The sequence below is a fragment of the Sphaerodactylus townsendi genome, linkage group LG12, assembly GCF_021028975.2.
Source record: "Sphaerodactylus townsendi isolate TG3544 linkage group LG12, MPM_Stown_v2.3, whole genome shotgun sequence".
Taxonomy (NCBI): Eukaryota; Metazoa; Chordata; class Lepidosauria; order Squamata; family Sphaerodactylidae; genus Sphaerodactylus; species Sphaerodactylus townsendi.
Genome location: NC_059436.1, coordinates 27,029,478 through 27,051,137, shown reverse-complemented (window position 1 = coordinate 27,051,137; position 21,660 = coordinate 27,029,478). Strand labels below are relative to the sequence as shown.

The window sequence follows — 21,660 nt, the reverse complement described above, 5'->3', positions numbered from 1 at the left end:
GTAGCCCCCTTGCTGCCGCCAGCTGAGGTGTCTGCACCGAAGAAGAAGAGTTTGGATTTGTATCTCCCCTTTCTCTCCTGTAAGGAGACTCAAAGGGACTTACAATCTCCCTTCCCCCCAAAAAACAAACACCCGCGAAAGCCTTCGACAAAACATTCCTAGTGATCCTAACAACAACCCCGTTTGGGAGGCCAGTATTATCCAAAGACCTCAATTGAGTCCGAAGACCTCAATTGGTAAGATCAAGCAGTTTGAAAGAGCTCCAGCCGAGGCCTCGGACAATGGACACCTGCAACTCCCGGCCACCGGGTCCCCAAGAGGATCTCGGGTTTTGCACTGCAGTTGCTGTGTGGCGCAGGAGGCGCGCTCTGGCCCGGACCGGCCGCGCTGCCCTCCCTGCTTCAACGTGTCGAGCAGGGTCTGTCCAGGGGCGTTGAAAACAGATGCCCCGTGGGGTGGGGGGTGGGGGGTGGGGTGGCCCCTTTCCCGCTTGGAGCCCAGGCCGGCGAGCGGACCTTGCACGGCCGAGGCTGCGGCGGCTGCATTGATTCAAATCCCCCCCCCCCCCCGCTCCCCTCCGCGGCTGCCGCTCGGCTAGTGGCCGCGCGGGGAGCACGGGAGCTGGGCAGACGCGCCGCAGCAAAGGCAGCAGCAGCAGCAAAGGCAGCGGCGGCACCACCAGCACTGCAGCGGAGGCGCCCTTCTTGCCTGCCTGTTTGCCGAAGAGCCCGCCGGAGCCGGCATGCGGCGGGCTGGCCTGCCCTGCTGCAGGCGGCGAGGCAGCGCGCAGTGAAGGCGGGCGGGCGGGCGAGCCAGGCTCCCTCGCCCCCCGCGCTCCACGCCTCCCGCCGGGGCCATGCCGCGCGCTTTCCCTCGCTGAGCGCAGCCGGCCCGGGCCCCCCTCCCGCCGGCCGCCGGGGAGGGGGGCGCTGCAGCCTCGCTCGCTGCCGGCTCGCGGCGGCCAGGTGCAGGCGGGCGGCTGCTCGGGCGCGGGCCAGGTCTACTACTGCGGCGTCGGCTGCGGCTGGTGGGGCGCGCCATGGCTCAGGCGGCCAAGCAGCTCAAGAAGATCAAAGACATCGAGGCGCAGGCCTTGGCCGAGCAGAAGGAGAAGGAGGAGTCCAACCGCAAGCGCCGCAACCGCTCGCGGGACCGCAAGAAAAAGGTGCGCAGCGCGGCGCCGGCCCGGGGGAGGCCTCTCTTGCCGGCCTCCGGGGGCTCGTCCAGGGGCGCTGCGCAGGGGACGCCGCTCTTGCCGGAGCCTGGCCAGGCAGCAGCAGCAGCAGCAGGAGCAGCAGGAGGAGGAGGAGGAGGAGGAAGGGTGGGGGGCGGCTGGGTGGGTGGGATGCACGGCGGGGAGGCGCATCTCGGCGCGGGCTTTGGACCGTCCCCGTGGCCCCCGCCCTCAACCGGTGGCGGCGCCTCCTCCTCCGTGGCAAGTTTGTTTGGCGTGGTGGCGCTCGCCGGCGTCGGGGCCGCCCCCTCGGAGAGACACCCTCTGCCCGGAGTTGCGTCCAGGGTCGCTTCCGTGGGCCCGGCTCTCGGGAGGGCAGATGGAGGCCTGCGAGAGGGACTCTTCTCCCTGGCTGCCCATCCATCCGTCCATCCCACTCTGCGGTGCTCTGTGGTGGCCAGTGGCTGACACCCCCCCACCCCCAGAACAGCCTGTCTGTCTGGAGGCAGCCCTGTGGCTTTTCAGATGTGGCCCAAGTAGGAGACTTCTAGGGGACAAGAATAAGGCCTTGGGGACAGGACTCCTTCTGGAACAGGTAGCAGGGAAGAGGTCCTTTGGTGGTACCTTGAGGTGTGGCTTCTTAGGCAGAGCTCCTAGCTGAGGCCTGCTTGTCAAACTGCTTGGTTGCTATTTTGCCTGGGACACTATTTTGTTTGTCACCAGTTAAGAGTGTCAGAGAAGCCGTGGCTGAGGTGGACTGGTGGCTGCTGCCATCTGGTCCAGCATCCTGTTTCCGTTTATGGACATCAGATGCCTCTGGGAGGCTTGCAAGAGTGGGGTGAAAGTGCTAGACACCCCTTGTTGCTCATTGCTGGTAGTTGGTACTCTGGGTTAAATTGCATCTGAACATGGAGGTTCCATCTAGCTATCACAGATTTCTCTAATTTTTGCCCAGGCCCTCTTTTGCTCCTGTGGGTGCATGGTGGCTGTGGCAGAAAGCCACGTGTGAGTTTCTTGAGACATTTTCCTGGAGCTGTTGCACACCAAGCGATCACCAGTAAATTAGTTTGAAATTCTCTCCCCACCCCCCACACACATTATTCTGTTATTCTGCAAAACCCTCTCAGACTAGAATCTCTTTCCTGGGGAAAATGAGCGAAATTATATTGAGTGAAATTATTACTTGGGCCAGCTGTAATGTTCATAACGCAGTATGCGGAAATGGTTCCACAAGCCTGGCAAAATGAAGCCCCAGGCAGCAGACCTGAGGTGCCATTTGGTACGGAGGAGAAAGCCACGGAGCCCACGCAAGACCATTTTCCTGGGCAAGCCTTGCTTGGAGGAGTGGGAAATGATGCAGGAGCGTAGAAATATTTCCGAGTACCTCCCATTCATTTCCACAAGGTGGGTGCGGGAGAACATCCCAGTGCTTGTGTGTTGATTAGTAGATATGTGTTAATTAGTGAATATGCTGCTGTTTGAAATTGTCTGGTGGCGTCAATGTGCAAGATCTTGAGTTACACAGAACTCTTCCTCAGACTGGTTTCTGGTCAGGAACAAACAAGCAGATATTTCTCCATACAGGCTTGGAGCTAAAACCTCCTCTGCAGAAGGTTTGAGCCTTAAAAGCTTCCTCTTGGGTCACTCCACCATTCTGCCTCTTTTCTCAGTTACTCAGCAAAAGGAAGAATTATGTGTAATATGAAAACATGCTCACTGCATGTAGTTGGTCCTAATAAACTATTACTATGCATCACATTTTATTTTGTTGTAATGGTTTTCTTAGGGAGACTATTTAAGAAAAGGTTCAATGGGAGTTTAGCAGCAGTACTTCAAAGGCGACATATCCTAGCTTGTGACAGGACTTTTTGGGTGGAAGGGCATAGATATCCCAACTCTATACAGATAGTATTGTTATATAGAGACTATAGTATAACAGGCAGCAACTAGCAATTTACTTCGTCACCTGTGGAGAATCTAAATTCTGACCAGCTGATCTGGGTAGTATTTTAGTAAATTGCAGGAAAGTCTTTTTCTCTTTGTGAGCAGTGATAGGTCACAAATGCCTGCAGGCGTTTAAAAAAGGTGTCTGGGTTAGTGACTTTTTTGGTCACATTATGAATAATTTCTTAGAGCACACTTGCTTGGCTGGGCAGTTTATTCTTTTTGTCACATGAGATCCCAACCTTTTGGGATCTAGAATGACCAGAATTTCAAGTCACACTGAGTTCAAATGGTCAAATCATACGTCATGCATCAAATACCTCCGATGCTACCAAAGTTCCATTTCGCAGCTCAGTGCTTTTTAATGGATCCTTTCGTAGCGAGAAACCAGTGGATGTGCGTATGCACGGAAAGCAGTCCTGGTGTTTTTGGTGTTTTAGCTGATCGGAGAGCCGGGTGGTTTCAGTGTGTGGGACAGAATCCCTCGCCTCTGTAATCGGATGCCGCCTGCAAATGTGACACATCTGGGTTAGATCACCATGTCGGGAAAAGGGCAAGGGCGCATTTCTGCAGCCAAGAGGGTCTCCAGGCTGTCTGAGTTGCAGCCGCAGGGTCCTTTTCTTATGCAAGAGGCAGACGGAGATTGCTTGGTGGTACCACTGAACTTGGTAGCTTTATTCAAAGGCTTGTACTGCAGAGGAGATGATGCATAATTTTCCGCATTTCTGACCCAGCGTATGTATCGTGGCTCAGAGTGCACAAGTCAGCTTCCAGGGTACATATGTGATGTGGCTTTAGATTCATGATCCTCTGCTGTGTTTGTATGATATGTGGTAAGATTGTAATGTGACTGACTGAATCCTGAAGTTCACATAAACCTGTAAAATATCGAATATATCATGAAAATACTGCCAAGACAGACAAACCTCAACCTATACTGCTGTGCATTGCACATATCATATTGTATGTAGGTACAACTGTTAATTAGCTAATCACAGTACCATCAATGTTCATGGTGCTTTACAGCATATGAGAAGGCTATTTACAACCTCAAATACAGGAATCCAGTAACGTGTTAAGCGTCCCAATCAACATGTTGAAATCCTTGTGGGAACTTGTCTTATCTAATAGTTATCAATGTCTTTGCCCCTGAGATGGAGCATCGTATCTAATTTGGGGAGGGGGCTGTAGCTTAGTGGTAAAGCATTTGCTTGTCATGCAGAAGGTGCCAGGTTCAATCACTGGCATCTCCAGATAAAAGGATCAGGTAGCCGGTCACTTGAAAGACCTCAGCCTAAAACCTGGGAGAGCAGCTGCCAGTCTGAGGAGACCCTGATTAAGTGACAGCTTCATTATGTACATACATCTATGCAATAGGATGCCGCAGAGAAGTTTAGGGATCTGTAACTCCCTTTGAGCCCCCGAGAGCTGCGCTCCTTCTTGCTGTGAACTGCTGCCTGATTTTCCTGAAAATCTACTTGCGGATCTGTTAGTATTAAAATGTCATTGCTTGTTTTCATTCCATGGGTCTCGAAACAGGAAGGATTTGATAAAGCCATGCTACATGATCGCCTTTAGGTGATATATTTATGTGCAGCTAGACTGAAACAGGAACCCAACAACCACCTCCAATCAGGGGCATTCCAGTGGTTTATAAAACTATAACTGGGTGGCAATCATTTTCAAACTAAATTGGGGCCAAGTAGTGACACTAACTGGCCATAGATTGGGGTAGAGTCTGTGGCTTAGACCATCTGGTTGGCATGCACACGGTCCCAGGTACAACCCCTGGTAACTCCAGTTGAAAAAGGAACATGTAGTTAGTGCTGTAAAAGGCCTTGACCTGAAGCTCTGGAGAGTCTCTGCCAGTCAGAGTAGACAACGCTGGCAGCGCTGATTGTGGTAGACTAATAGCCTGAATCGGTATAAGGCAGCTTCAAAGTAAAATAAGGTACTTCACGCAACGTAGAATATAAGAATTTTTTGGCCACAAGTATATGGCAATGACTGATGCCTTTCAACAGGGATTAAACAAATTCATGGAGGACAGAGCTATCAGCAGTAGGTATTAGCCACACAGCAAAGATGGAACCTCCATGTTCAAAGGTGGTTTACCTCTGAGTATTTGTTGTTGGAGAACAAATGATTTAGGCAAACTATTGTCTTCAACTTCTACTCCCTGGCTTCTCAGAAGTATCTAGCTGGAGCCTGTTGGAAACAGAATGCTAAATTAAATGGACGTTTGATTCGATCCAGCATGGCTTTTCTTATGTCAGGTGCATCTTATGATCTGTCTTCCTGTTGTTGTTTAAAGGCTGCTTTGCATGACTGATTTTTCCCCCCAGTTATTTAAAAAAATCTGTTTTACTCGTCATCGGAATGCGCCACGATGCGCTCTGGCTGCAATTAGCTGTGTTGAGTTCAACCCAAGAAGTCAGTGTTGTGTGAATGGGCAGTCATTTTCACCAAGATTTTTTTTGTATGGGACTCTAAAATAGGGCTCAGAGTGGTAAGCTGCAGTACCACAGTCAAAGTTCTGCTCAGCACCTGAGCTTGATCCTGATGGAAGTCAGTTTCAAATAGCCGGCTCAAGGTTGACACAGCTTTTCATCCTTCCATGGTCAGTAAAGTGCAGATAACTGGGGAAGGCAGTGGCAAACCACCCTGTAAAGATAGTCTGCCAAGTAAACGTTGTGATATGCCATCACCCCTTGGGTCATCAATGACCCAGTGCTTGTATAGGGGACTAAATTTACCTTTTTGCCATTTCAGTCACCCTTCCTGGTTTTGATCTGGGTTCTGCAGCGAGCCAGTAGAAAAGCATTAGAATACTCTTCTCCTTGTGGGTCTGCAAGACCAAAGAGTTCAGAGAGAAAATGTAGGCAATAAATACATTATCTTCAATTCTCTGCAGCACACATGCCATCTGTTGGTAATGTTGGACTTTGCTAGATATAATGGCAAGTAATCAATATGCATTACTTTGGAATGTTCAAGGCACTTCACGTGAGCTGTCGTGTTGCAACAGCTTCGTAAGATAGATCAATATTATCTCTGTATTGCAGATGAGGAACTGAGGCTTAGAGAGAGTGGCTTGCCAATTGCCACTTCTGGTAGTTGGGGGAGAGCTGAGATTCAGCCTGGTTGCTTGCTGGTTGCTAGGCATGGGCTTTTAGCACTGTATGGAGCCGCCTGTCCCCCAAACAGCTGCTTAGCAAGGTGACTTCTCCCATCATTGTGTGACTTTTCCCATCATTGCAGCGTTTGGAGGAGAGACGCTGCCCCTCCCAAATGCCTTTGCGTCTCATAGCTGGTAAAAGAAAGGCAGTTTGCTCTGGTCATGGGGGCTGAAGGGTGAGTCAGTGACTGTGGTCTGGGCCGCTCCCATCTTGCCTCCACTGTAGGTTTACTGAATGGTGCACATAAACTCATTAGCCGGCTTCTTTCCCTTATCTGTAAAATGGTCGTGTTAACAGCAGAGGTTTGCCTGCAGTTGCTGCTCTTCAGTGTAATGAGCTTGTAAGATACTTTCCACCTAGAAAGGGCCATATATTCAACAGAATATGATTGATAAATTTGAGCTGGCCGTGTGGGCTCTTACTAGGCTTTTGTTCCCCAAGCTGTTTTACAGCTCAAGTCAGAGCCCAGTTGTATAAACAGTGCTGTGCCTTCCTTCAAAGGGAGCTGGCCCCTGCTGCAGAGAAGTCCCAGTTTCTCTGAAAGGTGGGGTTTTGCCCCAACTCAAGGTGCTTTCTGTCTTTTTGATGGGACTTTACTAATTAGCAGGTGCTGACAAATGTAGCAGACCCTTACTGTAACAGCCGGTTCCCAGTTTCTGGTCATGCTCTGGCTTAATCAAAGACAGACTGTCAGGCAAGGCATGCAGAGTCCTTGGGGCAAAATAACTGGGTTCCCCTCTAGGGACTTTTGTGAACTACTTACCCCACAGCTGTTTGCTTTGCAGTGGGGTTTTCCCGCTTTTTTGGTTTGCACAGGGACTCTCCTCCGACCAGTGTCCCTCGCTGATCCGATCTGCCATTTTGCCTGCCCCTCCCATTTCCTTGTTGTTTCCATGCAACCTCCATTTGGGGAGGTTGCTTGCCACTTCTTTCTTTCTTTCTTTCTTTCTTTCTTTCTTTCTTTCTTTCTTTCTTTCTTTCTTTCTTTCTTTCTTTCTTTCTTTCTTTCTTTCTTTCTTTCTTTCTTTCTTTCTTTCTTTCTTTCTTTCTTTCTTTCTTTCTTTCTTTCTTTCTTTCTTTCTTTCTTCTGGCTTTGGTCCAGTGTTAGTTTGCTAGACCATGTCAATTTCTTGTCAATTTCACTTGGTGAAAATTTGAAAGAAGAAAAGAAAGCCCTTCTGATCCTCCTGAAATTATGACCTGAAGAGTGGGAGGAACTGTGGATATGGCAAGGTGGGGAGGGGTGAGGAAACATAAAGAAAGCTAAACGCATGCTGATCTTCTTCATTTTCTCTGCAAAGGGAGAAGAAAAGTCACACTTTTAGAGCTTTTGGGAACAATGGGGATTCTCTGATCTGTAGGCAGCGTGAGTTCCGAAGAGGGGGAAACATGGGCTAACTGAGCATCAGACCTGAAGGGAATGCATGCTCAATGCGAAGGAGATCACAAGGGTTTAAATGGCCTATGAGTGATGTGAAGAAGAAGCACTATGTTTCTTCCATCCTAAAAAATCCCCCTTCCCTCCCAAGCAATAGCATTAGGAGAGGAGGGGGCATTGTGAATCCATTTTCAGTTCAGGGAGACAGAGGCAAGTTAATCACAGAGAACTCATCCTGACTTTGCGTGAGGCAAGGACCTCGGCAATGGATGGGAAGATAAAGGAGGGGATAAGGAAAGGATGGGAAGGGGGCTCTCCATTCGTCTCCTCACCTGTCAGTCAAACTTGATGGGTCTTGAATTTGGTTTAATGCTGCTTGACAAATCTGAATGGTGGTTGTTCTGTGTTGAAATAACAGGATCCAGTCTGCATTGCCAAACTACATAACTCTTGGTGCTGTGTTATTTGTATTGTTGAAGGCTTTCCAGGCCGGAATCACTGCGCTGTTTTCATGTGAGCTTTGACAGGCACAATGGTTGCAAAGTGTTCTAGCCAGTATCTTTTCTTCCTGGACGTTTCGCCTGCATCTGTGGCTGGCATCAGATCCTCTGAAGATGCCAGCCACCACCCCCCCCCCCCCCCACCCCCCCCCCCCCCCACCCCCCCCCCCCCCCACCCCCCCCCCCCCCCACCCCCCCCCCCCCCCCCCCCCCCCCCCCCCCACCCCCCCCCCCCCCCCCCCCCCCCCCCCCCCACCCCCCCCCCCCCCCACCCCCCCCCCCCCCCACCCCCCCCCCCCCCCACCCCCCCCCCCCCCCACCCCCCCCCCCCCCCACCCCCCCCCCCCCCCACCCCCCCCCCCCCCCACCCCCCCCCCCCCCCACCCCCCCCCCCCCCCACCCCCCCCCCCCCCCACCCCCCCCCCCCCCCACCCCCCCCCCCCCCCACCCCCCCCCCCCCCCACCCCCCCCCCCCCCCACCCCCCCCCCCCCCCACCCCCCCCCCCCCCCACCCCCCCCCCCCCCCACCCCCCCCCCCCCCCACCCCCCCCCCCCCCCACCCCCCCCCCCCCCCACCCCCCCCCCCCCCCACCCCCCCCCCCCCCCACCCCCCCCCCCCCCCACCCCCCCCCCCCCCCACCCCCCCCCCCCCCCACCCCCCCCCCCCCCCACCCCCCCCCCCCCCCACCCCCCCCCCCCCCCACCCCCCCCCCCCCCCACCCCCCCCCCCCCCCACCCCCCCCCCCCCCCACCCCCCCCCCCCCCCACCCCCCCCCCCCCCCACCCCCCCCCCCCCCCACCCCCCCCCCCCCCCACCCCCCCCCCCCCCCACCCCCCCCCCCCCCCACCCCCCCCCCCCCCCACCCCCCCCCCCCCCCACCCCCCCCCCCCCCCACCCCCCCCCCCCCCCACCCCCCCCCCCCCCCACCCCCCCCCCCCCCCACCCCCCCCCCCCCCCACCCCCCCCCCCCCCCACCCCCCCCCCCCCCCACCCCCCCCCCCCCCCACCCCCCCCCCCCCCCACCCCCCCCCCCCCCCACCCCCCCCCCCCCCCACCCCCCCCCCCCCCCACCCCCCCCCCCCCCCACCCCCCCCCCCCCCCACCCCCCCCCCCCCCCACCCCCCCCCCCCCCCACCCCCCCCCCCCCCCACCCCCCCCCCCCCCCACCCCCCCCCCCCCCCACCCCCCCCCCCCCCCACCCCCCCCCCCCCCCACCCCCCCCCCCCCCCACCCCCCCCCCCCCCCACCCCCCCCCCCCCCCACCCCCCCCCCCCCCCACCCCCCCCCCCCCCCACCCCCCCCCCCCCCCACCCCCCCCCCCCCCCACCCCCCCCCCCCCCCACCCCCCCCCCCCCCCACCCCCCCCCCCCCCCACCCCCCCCCCCCCCCACCCCCCCCCCCCCCCACCCCCCCCCCCCCCCACCCCCCCCCCCCCCCACCCCCCCCCCCCCCCACCCCCCCCCCCCCCCACCCCCCCCCCCCCCCACCCCCCCCCCCCCCCACCCCCCCCCCCCCCCACCCCCCCCCCCCCCCACCCCCCCCCCCCCCCACCCCCCCCCCCCCCCACCCCCCCCCCCCCCCACCCCCCCCCCCCCCCACCCCCCCCCCCCCCCACCCCCCCCCCCCCCCACCCCCCCCCCCCCCCACCCCCCCCCCCCCCCACCCCCCCCCCCCCCCACCCCCCCCCCCCCCCACCCCCCCCCCCCCCCACCCCCCCCCCCCCCCACCCCCCCCCCCCCCCACCCCCCCCCCCCCCCACCCCCCCCCCCCCCCACCCCCCCCCCCCCCCACCCCCCCCCCCCCCCACCCCCCCCCCCCCCCACCCCCCCCCCCCCCCACCCCCCCCCCCCCCCACCCCCCCCCCCCCCCACCCCCCCCCCCCCCCACCCCCCCCCCCCCCCACCCCCCCCCCCCCCCACCCCCCCCCCCCCCCACCCCCCCCCCCCCCCACCCCCCCCCCCCCCCACCCCCCCCCCCCCCCACCCCCCCCCCCCCCCACCCCCCCCCCCCCCCACCCCCCCCCCCCCCCACCCCCCCCCCCCCCCACCCCCCCCCCCCCCCACCCCCCCCCCCCCCCACCCCCCCCCCCCCCCACCCCCCCCCCCCCCCACCCCCCCCCCCCCCCACCCCCCCCCCCCCCCACCCCCCCCCCCCCCCACCCCCCCCCCCCCCCACCCCCCCCCCCCCCCACCCCCCCCCCCCCCCACCCCCCCCCCCCCCCACCCCCCCCCCCCCCCACCCCCCCCCCCCCCCACCCCCCCCCCCCCCCACCCCCCCCCCCCCCCACCCCCCCCCCCCCCCACCCCCCCCCCCCCCCACCCCCCCCCCCCCCCACCCCCCCCCCCCCCCACCCCCCCCCCCCCCCACCCCCCCCCCCCCCCACCCCCCCCCCCCCCCACCCCCCCCCCCCCCCACCCCCCCCCCCCCCCACCCCCCCCCCCCCCCACCCCCCCCCCCCCCCACCCCCCCCCCCCCCCACCCCCCCCCCCCCCCACCCCCCCCCCCCCCCACCCCCCCCCCCCCCCACCCCCCCCCCCCCCCACCCCCCCCCCCCCCCACCCCCCCCCCCCCCCACCCCCCCCCCCCCCCACCCCCCCCCCCCCCCACCCCCCCCCCCCCCCACCCCCCCCCCCCCCCACCCCCCCCCCCCCCCACCCCCCCCCCCCCCCACCCCCCCCCCCCCCCACCCCCCCCCCCCCCCACCCCCCCCCCCCCCCACCCCCCCCCCCCCCCACCCCCCCCCCCCCCCACCCCCCCCCCCCCCCACCCCCCCCCCCCCCCACCCCCCCCCCCCCCCACCCCCCCCCCCCCCCACCCCCCCCCCCCCCCACCCCCCCCCCCCCCCACCCCCCCCCCCCCCCACCCCCCCCCCCCCCCACCCCCCCCCCCCCCCACCCCCCCCCCCCCCCACCCCCCCCCCCCCCCACCCCCCCCCCCCCCCACCCCCCCCCCCCCCCACCCCCCCCCCCCCCCACCCCCCCCCCCCCCCACCCCCCCCCCCCCCCACCCCCCCCCCCCCCCACCCCCCCCCCCCCCCACCCCCCCCCCCCCCCACCCCCCCCCCCCCCCACCCCCCCCCCCCCCCACCCCCCCCCCCCCCCACCCCCCCCCCCCCCCACCCCCCCCCCCCCCCACCCCCCCCCCCCCCCACCCCCCCCCCCCCCCACCCCCCCCCCCCCCCACCCCCCCCCCCCCCCACCCCCCCCCCCCCCCACCCCCCCCCCCCCCCACCCCCCCCCCCCCCCACCCCCCCCCCCCCCCACCCCCCCCCCCCCCCACCCCCCCCCCCCCCCACCCCCCCCCCCCCCCACCCCCCCCCCCCCCCACCCCCCCCCCCCCCCACCCCCCCCCCCCCCCACCCCCCCCCCCCCCCACCCCCCCCCCCCCCCACCCCCCCCCCCCCCCACCCCCCCCCCCCCCCACCCCCCCCCCCCCCCACCCCCCCCCCCCCCCACCCCCCCCCCCCCCCACCCCCCCCCCCCCCCACCCCCCCCCCCCCCCACCCCCCCCCCCCCCCACCCCCCCCCCCCCCCACCCCCCCCCCCCCCCACCCCCCCCCCCCCCCACCCCCCCCCCCCCCCACCCCCCCCCCCCCCCACCCCCCCCCCCCCCCACCCCCCCCCCCCCCCACCCCCCCCCCCCCCCACCCCCCCCCCCCCCCACCCCCCCCCCCCCCCACCCCCCCCCCCCCCCACCCCCCCCCCCCCCCACCCCCCCCCCCCCCCACCCCCCCCCCCCCCCACCCCCCCCCCCCCCCACCCCCCCCCCCCCCCACCCCCCCCCCCCCCCACCCCCCCCCCCCCCCACCCCCCCCCCCCCCCACCCCCCCCCCCCCCCACCCCCCCCCCCCCCCACCCCCCCCCCCCCCCACCCCCCCCCCCCCCCACCCCCCCCCCCCCCCACCCCCCCCCCCCCCCACCCCCCCCCCCCCCCACCCCCCCCCCCCCCCACCCCCCCCCCCCCCCACCCCCCCCCCCCCCCACCCCCCCCCCCCCCCACCCCCCCCCCCCCCCACCCCCCCCCCCCCCCACCCCCCCCCCCCCCCACCCCCCCCCCCCCCCACCCCCCCCCCCCCCCACCCCCCCCCCCCCCCACCCCCCCCCCCCCCCACCCCCCCCCCCCCCCACCCCCCCCCCCCCCCACCCCCCCCCCCCCCCACCCCCCCCCCCCCCCACCCCCCCCCCCCCCCACCCCCCCCCCCCCCCACCCCCCCCCCCCCCCACCCCCCCCCCCCCCCACCCCCCCCCCCCCCCACCCCCCCCCCCCCCCACCCCCCCCCCCCCCCACCCCCCCCCCCCCCCACCCCCCCCCCCCCCCACCCCCCCCCCCCCCCACCCCCCCCCCCCCCCACCCCCCCCCCCCCCCACCCCCCCCCCCCCCCACCCCCCCCCCCCCCCACCCCCCCCCCCCCCCACCCCCCCCCCCCCCCACCCCCCCCCCCCCCCACCCCCCCCCCCCCCCACCCCCCCCCCCCCCCACCCCCCCCCCCCCCCACCCCCCCCCCCCCCCACCCCCCCCCCCCCCCACCCCCCCCCCCCCCCACCCCCCCCCCCCCCCACCCCCCCCCCCCCCCACCCCCCCCCCCCCCCACCCCCCCCCCCCCCCACCCCCCCCCCCCCCCACCCCCCCCCCCCCCCACCCCCCCCCCCCCCCACCCCCCCCCCCCCCCACCCCCCCCCCCCCCCACCCCCCCCCCCCCCCACCCCCCCCCCCCCCCACCCCCCCCCCCCCCCACCCCCCCCCCCCCCCACCCCCCCCCCCCCCCACCCCCCCCCCCCCCCACCCCCCCCCCCCCCCACCCCCCCCCCCCCCCACCCCCCCCCCCCCCCACCCCCCCCCCCCCCCACCCCCCCCCCCCCCCACCCCCCCCCCCCCCCACCCCCCCCCCCCCCCACCCCCCCCCCCCCCCACCCCCCCCCCCCCCCACCCCCCCCCCCCCCCACCCCCCCCCCCCCCCACCCCCCCCCCCCCCCACCCCCCCCCCCCCCCACCCCCCCCCCCCCCCACCCCCCCCCCCCCCCACCCCCCCCCCCCCCCACCCCCCCCCCCCCCCACCCCCCCCCCCCCCCACCCCCCCCCCCCCCCACCCCCCCCCCCCCCCACCCCCCCCCCCCCCCACCCCCCCCCCCCCCCACCCCCCCCCCCCCCCACCCCCCCCCCCCCCCACCCCCCCCCCCCCCCACCCCCCCCCCCCCCCACCCCCCCCCCCCCCCACCCCCCCCCCCCCCCACCCCCCCCCCCCCCCACCCCCCCCCCCCCCCACCCCCCCCCCCCCCCACCCCCCCCCCCCCCCACCCCCCCCCCCCCCCACCCCCCCCCCCCCCCACCCCCCCCCCCCCCCACCCCCCCCCCCCCCCACCCCCCCCCCCCCCCACCCCCCCCCCCCCCCACCCCCCCCCCCCCCCACCCCCCCCCCCCCCCACCCCCCCCCCCCCCCACCCCCCCCCCCCCCCACCCCCCCCCCCCCCCACCCCCCCCCCCCCCCACCCCCCCCCCCCCCCACCCCCCCCCCCCCCCACCCCCCCCCCCCCCCACCCCCCCCCCCCCCCACCCCCCCCCCCCCCCACCCCCCCCCCCCCCCACCCCCCCCCCCCCCCACCCCCCCCCCCCCCCACCCCCCCCCCCCCCCACCCCCCCCCCCCCCCACCCCCCCCCCCCCCCACCCCCCCCCCCCCCCACCCCCCCCCCCCCCCACCCCCCCCCCCCCCCACCCCCCCCCCCCCCCACCCCCCCCCCCCCCCACCCCCCCCCCCCCCCACCCCCCCCCCCCCCCACCCCCCCCCCCCCCCACCCCCCCCCCCCCCCACCCCCCCCCCCCCCCACCCCCCCCCCCCCCCACCCCCCCCCCCCCCCACCCCCCCCCCCCCCCACCCCCCCCCCCCCCCACCCCCCCCCCCCCCCACCCCCCCCCCCCCCCACCCCCCCCCCCCCCCACCCCCCCCCCCCCCCACCCCCCCCCCCCCCCACCCCCCCCCCCCCCCACCCCCCCCCCCCCCCACCCCCCCCCCCCCCCACCCCCCCCCCCCCCCACCCCCCCCCCCCCCCACCCCCCCCCCCCCCCACCCCCCCCCCCCCCCACCCCCCCCCCCCCCCACCCCCCCCCCCCCCCACCCCCCCCCCCCCCCACCCCCCCCCCCCCCCACCCCCCCCCCCCCCCACCCCCCCCCCCCCCCACCCCCCCCCCCCCCCACCCCCCCCCCCCCCCACCCCCCCCCCCCCCCACCCCCCCCCCCCCCCACCCCCCCCCCCCCCCACCCCCCCCCCCCCCCACCCCCCCCCCCCCCCACCCCCCCCCCCCCCCACCCCCCCCCCCCCCCACCCCCCCCCCCCCCCACCCCCCCCCCCCCCCACCCCCCCCCCCCCCCACCCCCCCCCCCCCCCACCCCCCCCCCCCCCCACCCCCCCCCCCCCCCACCCCCCCCCCCCCCCACCCCCCCCCCCCCCCACCCCCCCCCCCCCCCACCCCCCCCCCCCCCCACCCCCCCCCCCCCCCACCCCCCCCCCCCCCCACCCCCCCCCCCCCCCACCCCCCCCCCCCCCCACCCCCCCCCCCCCCCACCCCCCCCCCCCCCCACCCCCCCCCCCCCCCACCCCCCCCCCCCCCCACCCCCCCCCCCCCCCACCCCCCCCCCCCCCCACCCCCCCCCCCCCCCACCCCCCCCCCCCCCCACCCCCCCCCCCCCCCACCCCCCCCCCCCCCCACCCCCCCCCCCCCCCACCCCCCCCCCCCCCCACCCCCCCCCCCCCCCACCCCCCCCCCCCCCCACCCCCCCCCCCCCCCACCCCCCCCCCCCCCCACCCCCCCCCCCCCCCACCCCCCCCCCCCCCCACCCCCCCCCCCCCCCACCCCCCCCCCCCCCCACCCCCCCCCCCCCCCACCCCCCCCCCCCCCCACCCCCCCCCCCCCCCACCCCCCCCCCCCCCCACCCCCCCCCCCCCCCACCCCCCCCCCCCCCCACCCCCCCCCCCCCCCACCCCCCCCCCCCCCCACCCCCCCCCCCCCCCACCCCCCCCCCCCCCCACCCCCCCCCCCCCCCACCCCCCCCCCCCCCCACCCCCCCCCCCCCCCACCCCCCCCCCCCCCCACCCCCCCCCCCCCCCACCCCCCCCCCCCCCCACCCCCCCCCCCCCCCACCCCCCCCCCCCCCCACCCCCCCCCCCCCCCACCCCCCCCCCCCCCCACCCCCCCCCCCCCCCACCCCCCCCCCCCCCCACCCCCCCCCCCCCCCACCCCCCCCCCCCCCCACCCCCCCCCCCCCCCACCCCCCCCCCCCCCCACCCCCCCCCCCCCCCACCCCCCCCCCCCCCCACCCCCCCCCCCCCCCACCCCCCCCCCCCCCCACCCCCCCCCCCCCCCACCCCCCCCCCCCCCCACCCCCCCCCCCCCCCACCCCCCCCCCCCCCCACCCCCCCCCCCCCCCACCCCCCCCCCCCCCCACCCCCCCCCCCCCCCACCCCCCCCCCCCCCCACCCCCCCCCCCCCCCACCCCCCCCCCCCCCCACCCCCCCCCCCCCCCACCCCCCCCCCCCCCCACCCCCCCCCCCCCCCACCCCCCCCCCCCCCCACCCCCCCCCCCCCCCACCCCCCCCCCCCCCCACCCCCCCCCCCCCCCACCCCCCCCCCCCCCCACCCCCCCCCCCCCCCACCCCCCCCCCCCCCCACCCCCCCCCCCCCCCACCCCCCCCCCCCCCCACCCCCCCCCCCCCCCACCCCCCCCCCCCCCCACCCCCCCCCCCCCCCACCCCCCCCCCCCCCCACCCCCCCCCCCCCCCACCCCCCCCCCCCCCCACCCCCCCCCCCCCCCACCCCCCCCCCCCCCCACCCCCCCCCCCCCCCACCCCCCCCCCCCCCCACCCCCCCCCCCCCCCACCCCCCCCCCCCCCCACCCCCCCCCCCCCCCACCCCCCCCCCCCCCCACCCCCCCCCCCCCCCACCCCCCCCCCCCCCCACCCCCCCCCCCCCCCACCCCCCCCCCCCCCCACCCCCCCCCCCCCCCACCCCCCCCCCCCCCCACCCCCCCCCCCCCCCACCCCCCCCCCCCCCCACCCCCCCCCCCCCCCACCCCCCCCCCCCCCCACCCCCCCCCCCCCCCACCCCCCCCCCCCCCCACCCCCCCCCCCCCCCACCCCCCCCCCCCCCCACCCCCCCCCCCCCCCACCCCCCCCCCCCCCCACCCCCCCCCCCCCCCACCCCCCCCCCCCCCCACCCCCCCCCCCCCCCACCCCCCCCCCCCCCCACCCCCCCCCCCCCCCACCCCCCCCCCCCCCCACCCCCCCCCCCCCCCACCCCCCCCCCCCCCCACCCCCCCCCCCCCCCACCCCCCCCCCCCCCCACCCCCCCCCCCCCCCACCCCCCCCCCCCCCCACCCCCCCCCCCCCCCACCCCCCCCCCCCCCCACCCCCCCCCCCCCCCACCCCCCCCCCCCCCCACCCCCCCCCCCCCCCACCCCCCCCCCCCCCCACCCCCCCCCCCCCCCACCCCCCCCCCCCCCCACCCCCCCCCCCCCCCACCCCCCCCCCCCCCCACCCCCCCCCCCCCCCACCCCCCCCCCCCCCCACCCCCCCCCCCCCCCACCCCCCCCCCCCCCCACCCCCCCCCCCCCCCACCCCCCCCCCCCCCCACCCCCCCCCCCCCCCACCCCCCCCCCCCCCCACCCCCCCCCCCCCCCACCCCCCCCCCCCCCCACCCCCCCCCCCCCCCACCCCCCCCCCCCCCCACCCCCCCCCCCCCCCACCCCCCCCCCCCCCCACCCCCCCCCCCCCCCACCCCCCCCCCCCCCCACCCCCCCCCCCCCCCACCCCCCCCCCCCCCCACCCCCCCCCCCCCCCACCCCCCCCCCCCCCCACCCCCCCCCCCCCCCACCCCCCCCCCCCCCCACCCCCCCCCCCCCCCACCCCCCCCCCCCCCCACCCCCCCCCCCCCCCACCCCCCCCCCCCCCCACCCCCCCCCCCCCCCACCCCCCCCCCCCCCCACCCCCCCCCCCCCCCACCCCCCCCCCCCCCCACCCCCCCCCCCCCCCACCCCCCCCCCCCCCCACCCCCCCCCCCCCCCACCCCCCCCCCCCCCCACCCCCCCCCCCCCCCACCCCCCCCCCCCCCCACCCCCCCCCCCCCCCACCCCCCCCCCCCCCCACCCCCCCCCCCCCCCACCCCCCCCCCCCCCCACCCCCCCCCCCCCCCACCCCCCCCCCCCCCCACCCCCCCCCCCCCCCACCCCCCCCCCCCCCCACCCCCCCCCCCCCCCACCCCCCCCCCCCCCCACCCCCCCCCCCCCCCACCCCCCCCCCCCCCCACCCCCCCCCCCCCCCACCCCCCCCCCCCCCCACCCCCCCCCCCCCCCACCCCCCCCCCCCCCCACCCCCCCCCCCCCCCACCCCCCCCCCCCCCCACCCCCCCCCCCCCCCACCCCCCCCCCCCCCCACCCCCCCCCCCCCCCACCCCCCCCCCCCCCCACCCCCCCCCCCCCCCACCCCCCCCCCCCCCCACCCCCCCCCCCCCCCACCCCCCCCCCCCCCCACCCCCCCCCCCCCCCACCCCCCCCCCCCCCCACCCCCCCCCCCCCCCACCCCCCCCCCCCCCCACCCCCCCCCCCCCCCACCCCCCCCCCCCCCCACCCCCCCCCCCCCCCACCCCCCCCCCCCCCCACCCCCCCCCCCCCCCACCCCCCCCCCCCCCCACCCCCCCCCCCCCCCACCCCCCCCCCCCCCCACCCCCCCCCCCCCCCACCCCCCCCCCCCCCCACCCCCCCCCCCCCCCACCCCCCCCCCCCCCCACCCCCCCCCCCCCCCACCCCCCCCCCCCCCCACCCCCCCCCCCCCCCACCCCCCCCCCCCCCCACCCCCCCCCCCCCCCACCCCCCCCCCCCCCCACCCCCCCCCCCCCCCACCCCCCCCCCCCCCCACCCCCCCCCCCCCCCACCCCCCCCCCCCCCCACCCCCCCCCCCCCCCACCCCCCCCCCCCCCCACCCCCCCCCCCCCCCACCCCCCCCCCCCCCCACCCCCCCCCCCCCCCACCCCCCCCCCCCCCCACCCCCCCCCCCCCCCACCCCCCCCCCCCCCCACCCCCCCCCCCCCCCACCCCCCCCCCCCCCCACCCCCCCCCCCCCCCACCCCCCCCCCCCCCCACCCCCCCCCCCCCCCACCCCCCCCCCCCCCCACCCCCCCCCCCCCCCACCCCCCCCCCCCCCCACCCCCCCCCCCCCCCACCCCCCCCCCCCCCCACCCCCCCCCCCCCCCACCCCCCCCCCCCCCCACCCCCCCCCCCCCCCACCCCCCCCCCCCCCCACCCCCCCCCCCCCCCACCCCCCCCCCCCCCCACCCCCCCCCCCCCCCACCCCCCCCCCCCCCCACCCCCCCCCCCCCCCACCCCCCCCCCCCCCCACCCCCCCCCCCCCCCACCCCCCCCCCCCCCCACCCCCCCCCCCCCCCACCCCCCCCCCCCCCCACCCCCCCCCCCCCCCACCCCCCCCCCCCCCCACCCCCCCCCCCCCCCACCCCCCCCCCCCCCCACCCCCCCCCCCCCCCACCCCCCCCCCCCCCCACCCCCCCCCCCCCCCACCCCCCCCCCCCCCCACCCCCCCCCCCCCCCACCCCCCCCCCCCCCCACCCCCCCCCCCCCCCACCCCCCCCCCCCCCCACCCCCCCCCCCCCCCACCCCCCCCCCCCCCCACCCCCCCCCCCCCCCACCCCCCCCCCCCCCCACCCCCCCCCCCCCCCACCCCCCCCCCCCCCCACCCCCCCCCCCCCCCACCCCCCCCCCCCCCCACCCCCCCCCCCCCCCACCCCCCCCCCCCCCCACCCCCCCCCCCCCCCACCCCCCCCCCCCCCCACCCCCCCCCCCCCCCACCCCCCCCCCCCCCCACCCCCCCCCCCCCCCACCCCCCCCCCCCCCCACCCCCCCCCCCCCCCACCCCCCCCCCCCCCCACCCCCCCCCCCCCCCACCCCCCCCCCCCCCCACCCCCCCCCCCCCCCACCCCCCCCCCCCCCCACCCCCCCCCCCCCCCACCCCCCCCCCCCCCCACCCCCCCCCCCCCCCACCCCCCCCCCCCCCCACCCCCCCCCCCCCCCACCCCCCCCCCCCCCCACCCCCCCCCCCCCCCACCCCCCCCCCCCCCCACCCCCCCCCCCCCCCACCCCCCCCCCCCCCCACCCCCCCCCCCCCCCACCCCCCCCCCCCCCCACCCCCCCCCCCCCCCACCCCCCCCCCCCCCCACCCCCCCCCCCCCCCACCCCCCCCCCCCCCCACCCCCCCCCCCCCCCACCCCCCCCCCCCCCCACCCCCCCCCCCCCCCACCCCCCCCCCCCCCCACCCCCCCCCCCCCCCACCCCCCCCCCCCCCCACCCCCCCCCCCCCCCACCCCCCCCCCCCCCCACCCCCCCCCCCCCCCACCCCCCCCCCCCCCCACCCCCCCCCCCCCCCACCCCCCCCCCCCCCCACCCCCCCCCCCCCCCACCCCCCCCCCCCCCCACCCCCCCCCCCCCCCACCCCCCCCCCCCCCCACCCCCCCCCCCCCCCACCCCCCCCCCCCCCCACCCCCCCCCCCCCCCACCCCCCCCCCCCCCCACCCCCCCCCCCCCCCACCCCCCCCCCCCCCCACCCCCCCCCCCCCCCACCCCCCCCCCCCCCCACCCCCCCCCCCCCCCACCCCCCCCCCCCCCCACCCCCCCCCCCCCCCACCCCCCCCCCCCCCCACCCCCCCCCCCCCCCACCCCCCCCCCCCCCCACCCCCCCCCCCCCCCACCCCCCCCCCCCCCCACCCCCCCCCCCCCCCACCCCCCCCCCCCCCCACCCCCCCCCCCCCCCACCCCCCCCCCCCCCCACCCCCCCCCCCCCCCACCCCCCCCCCCCCCCACCCCCCCCCCCCCCCACCCCCCCCCCCCCCCACCCCCCCCCCCCCCCACCCCCCCCCCCCCCCACCCCCCCCCCCCCCCACCCCCCCCCCCCCCCACCCCCCCCCCCCCCCACCCCCCCCCCCCCCCACCCCCCCCCCCCCCCACCCCCCCCCCCCCCCACCCCCCCCCCCCCCCACCCCCCCCCCCCCCCACCCCCCCCCCCCCCCACCCCCCCCCCCCCCCACCCCCCCCCCCCCCCACCCCCCCCCCCCCCCACCCCCCCCCCCCCCCACCCCCCCCCCCCCCCACCCCCCCCCCCCCCCACCCCCCCCCCCCCCCACCCCCCCCCCCCCCCACCCCCCCCCCCCCCCACCCCCCCCCCCCCCCACCCCCCCCCCCCCCCACCCCCCCCCCCCCCCACCCCCCCCCCCCCCCACCCCCCCCCCCCCCCACCCCCCCCCCCCCCCACCCCCCCCCCCCCCCACCCCCCCCCCCCCCCACCCCCCCCCCCCCCCACCCCCCCCCCCCCCCACCCCCCCCCCCCCCCACCCCCCCCCCCCCCCACCCCCCCCCCCCCCCACCCCCCCCCCCCCCCACCCCCCCCCCCCCCCACCCCCCCCCCCCCCCACCCCCCCCCCCCCCCACCCCCCCCCCCCCCCACCCCCCCCCCCCCCCACCCCCCCCCCCCCCCACCCCCCCCCCCCCCCACCCCCCCCCCCCCCCACCCCCCCCCCCCCCCACCCCCCCCCCCCCCCACCCCCCCCCCCCCCCACCCCCCCCCCCCCCCACCCCCCCCCCCCCCCACCCCCCCCCCCCCCCACCCCCCCCCCCCCCCACCCCCCCCCCCCCCCACCCCCCCCCCCCCCCACCCCCCCCCCCCCCCACCCCCCCCCCCCCCCACCCCCCCCCCCCCCCACCCCCCCCCCCCCCCACCCCCCCCCCCCCCCACCCCCCCCCCCCCCCACCCCCCCCCCCCCCCACCCCCCCCCCCCCCCACCCCCCCCCCCCCCCACCCCCCCCCCCCCCCACCCCCCCCCCCCCCCACCCCCCCCCCCCCCCACCCCCCCCCCCCCCCACCCCCCCCCCCCCCCACCCCCCCCCCCCCCCACCCCCCCCCCCCCCCACCCCCCCCCCCCCCCACCCCCCCCCCCCCCCACCCCCCCCCCCCCCCACCCCCCCCCCCCCCCACCCCCCCCCCCCCCCACCCCCCCCCCCCCCCACCCCCCCCCCCCCCCACCCCCCCCCCCCCCCACCCCCCCCCCCCCCCACCCCCCCCCCCCCCCACCCCCCCCCCCCCCCACCCCCCCCCCCCCCCACCCCCCCCCCCCCCCACCCCCCCCCCCCCCCACCCCCCCCCCCCCCCACCCCCCCCCCCCCCCACCCCCCCCCCCCCCCACCCCCCCCCCCCCCCACCCCCCCCCCCCCCCACCCCCCCCCCCCCCCACCCCCCCCCCCCCCCACCCCCCCCCCCCCCCACCCCCCCCCCCCCCCACCCCCCCCCCCCCCCACCCCCCCCCCCCCCCACCCCCCCCCCCCCCCACCCCCCCCCCCCCCCACCCCCCCCCCCCCCCACCCCCCCCCCCCCCCACCCCCCCCCCCCCCCACCCCCCCCCCCCCCCACCCCCCCCCCCCCCCACCCCCCCCCCCCCC

General features: G+C 77.0%; 1 protein-coding gene across 3 annotated transcripts in view; it reads left to right on the top strand.

The window, feature by feature from the left end:
- Positions 1-698: 698 nt before the first annotated feature.
- ANK1 (ankyrin 1) overlaps positions 699-21,660 on the top strand; it is a 179,662-nt gene continuing 158,700 nt past the window's right edge. For all 3 annotated transcript variants that reach the window (XM_048511972.1, XM_048511973.1, XM_048511971.1), the window contains exon 1: positions 699-1,165. In XM_048511972.1, the coding sequence (XP_048367929.1) occupies positions 1,040-1,165 (126 nt within the window). In that variant the 5' untranslated portion in view covers positions 699-1,039. The remainder of the gene's footprint in view (positions 1,166-21,660) is intronic.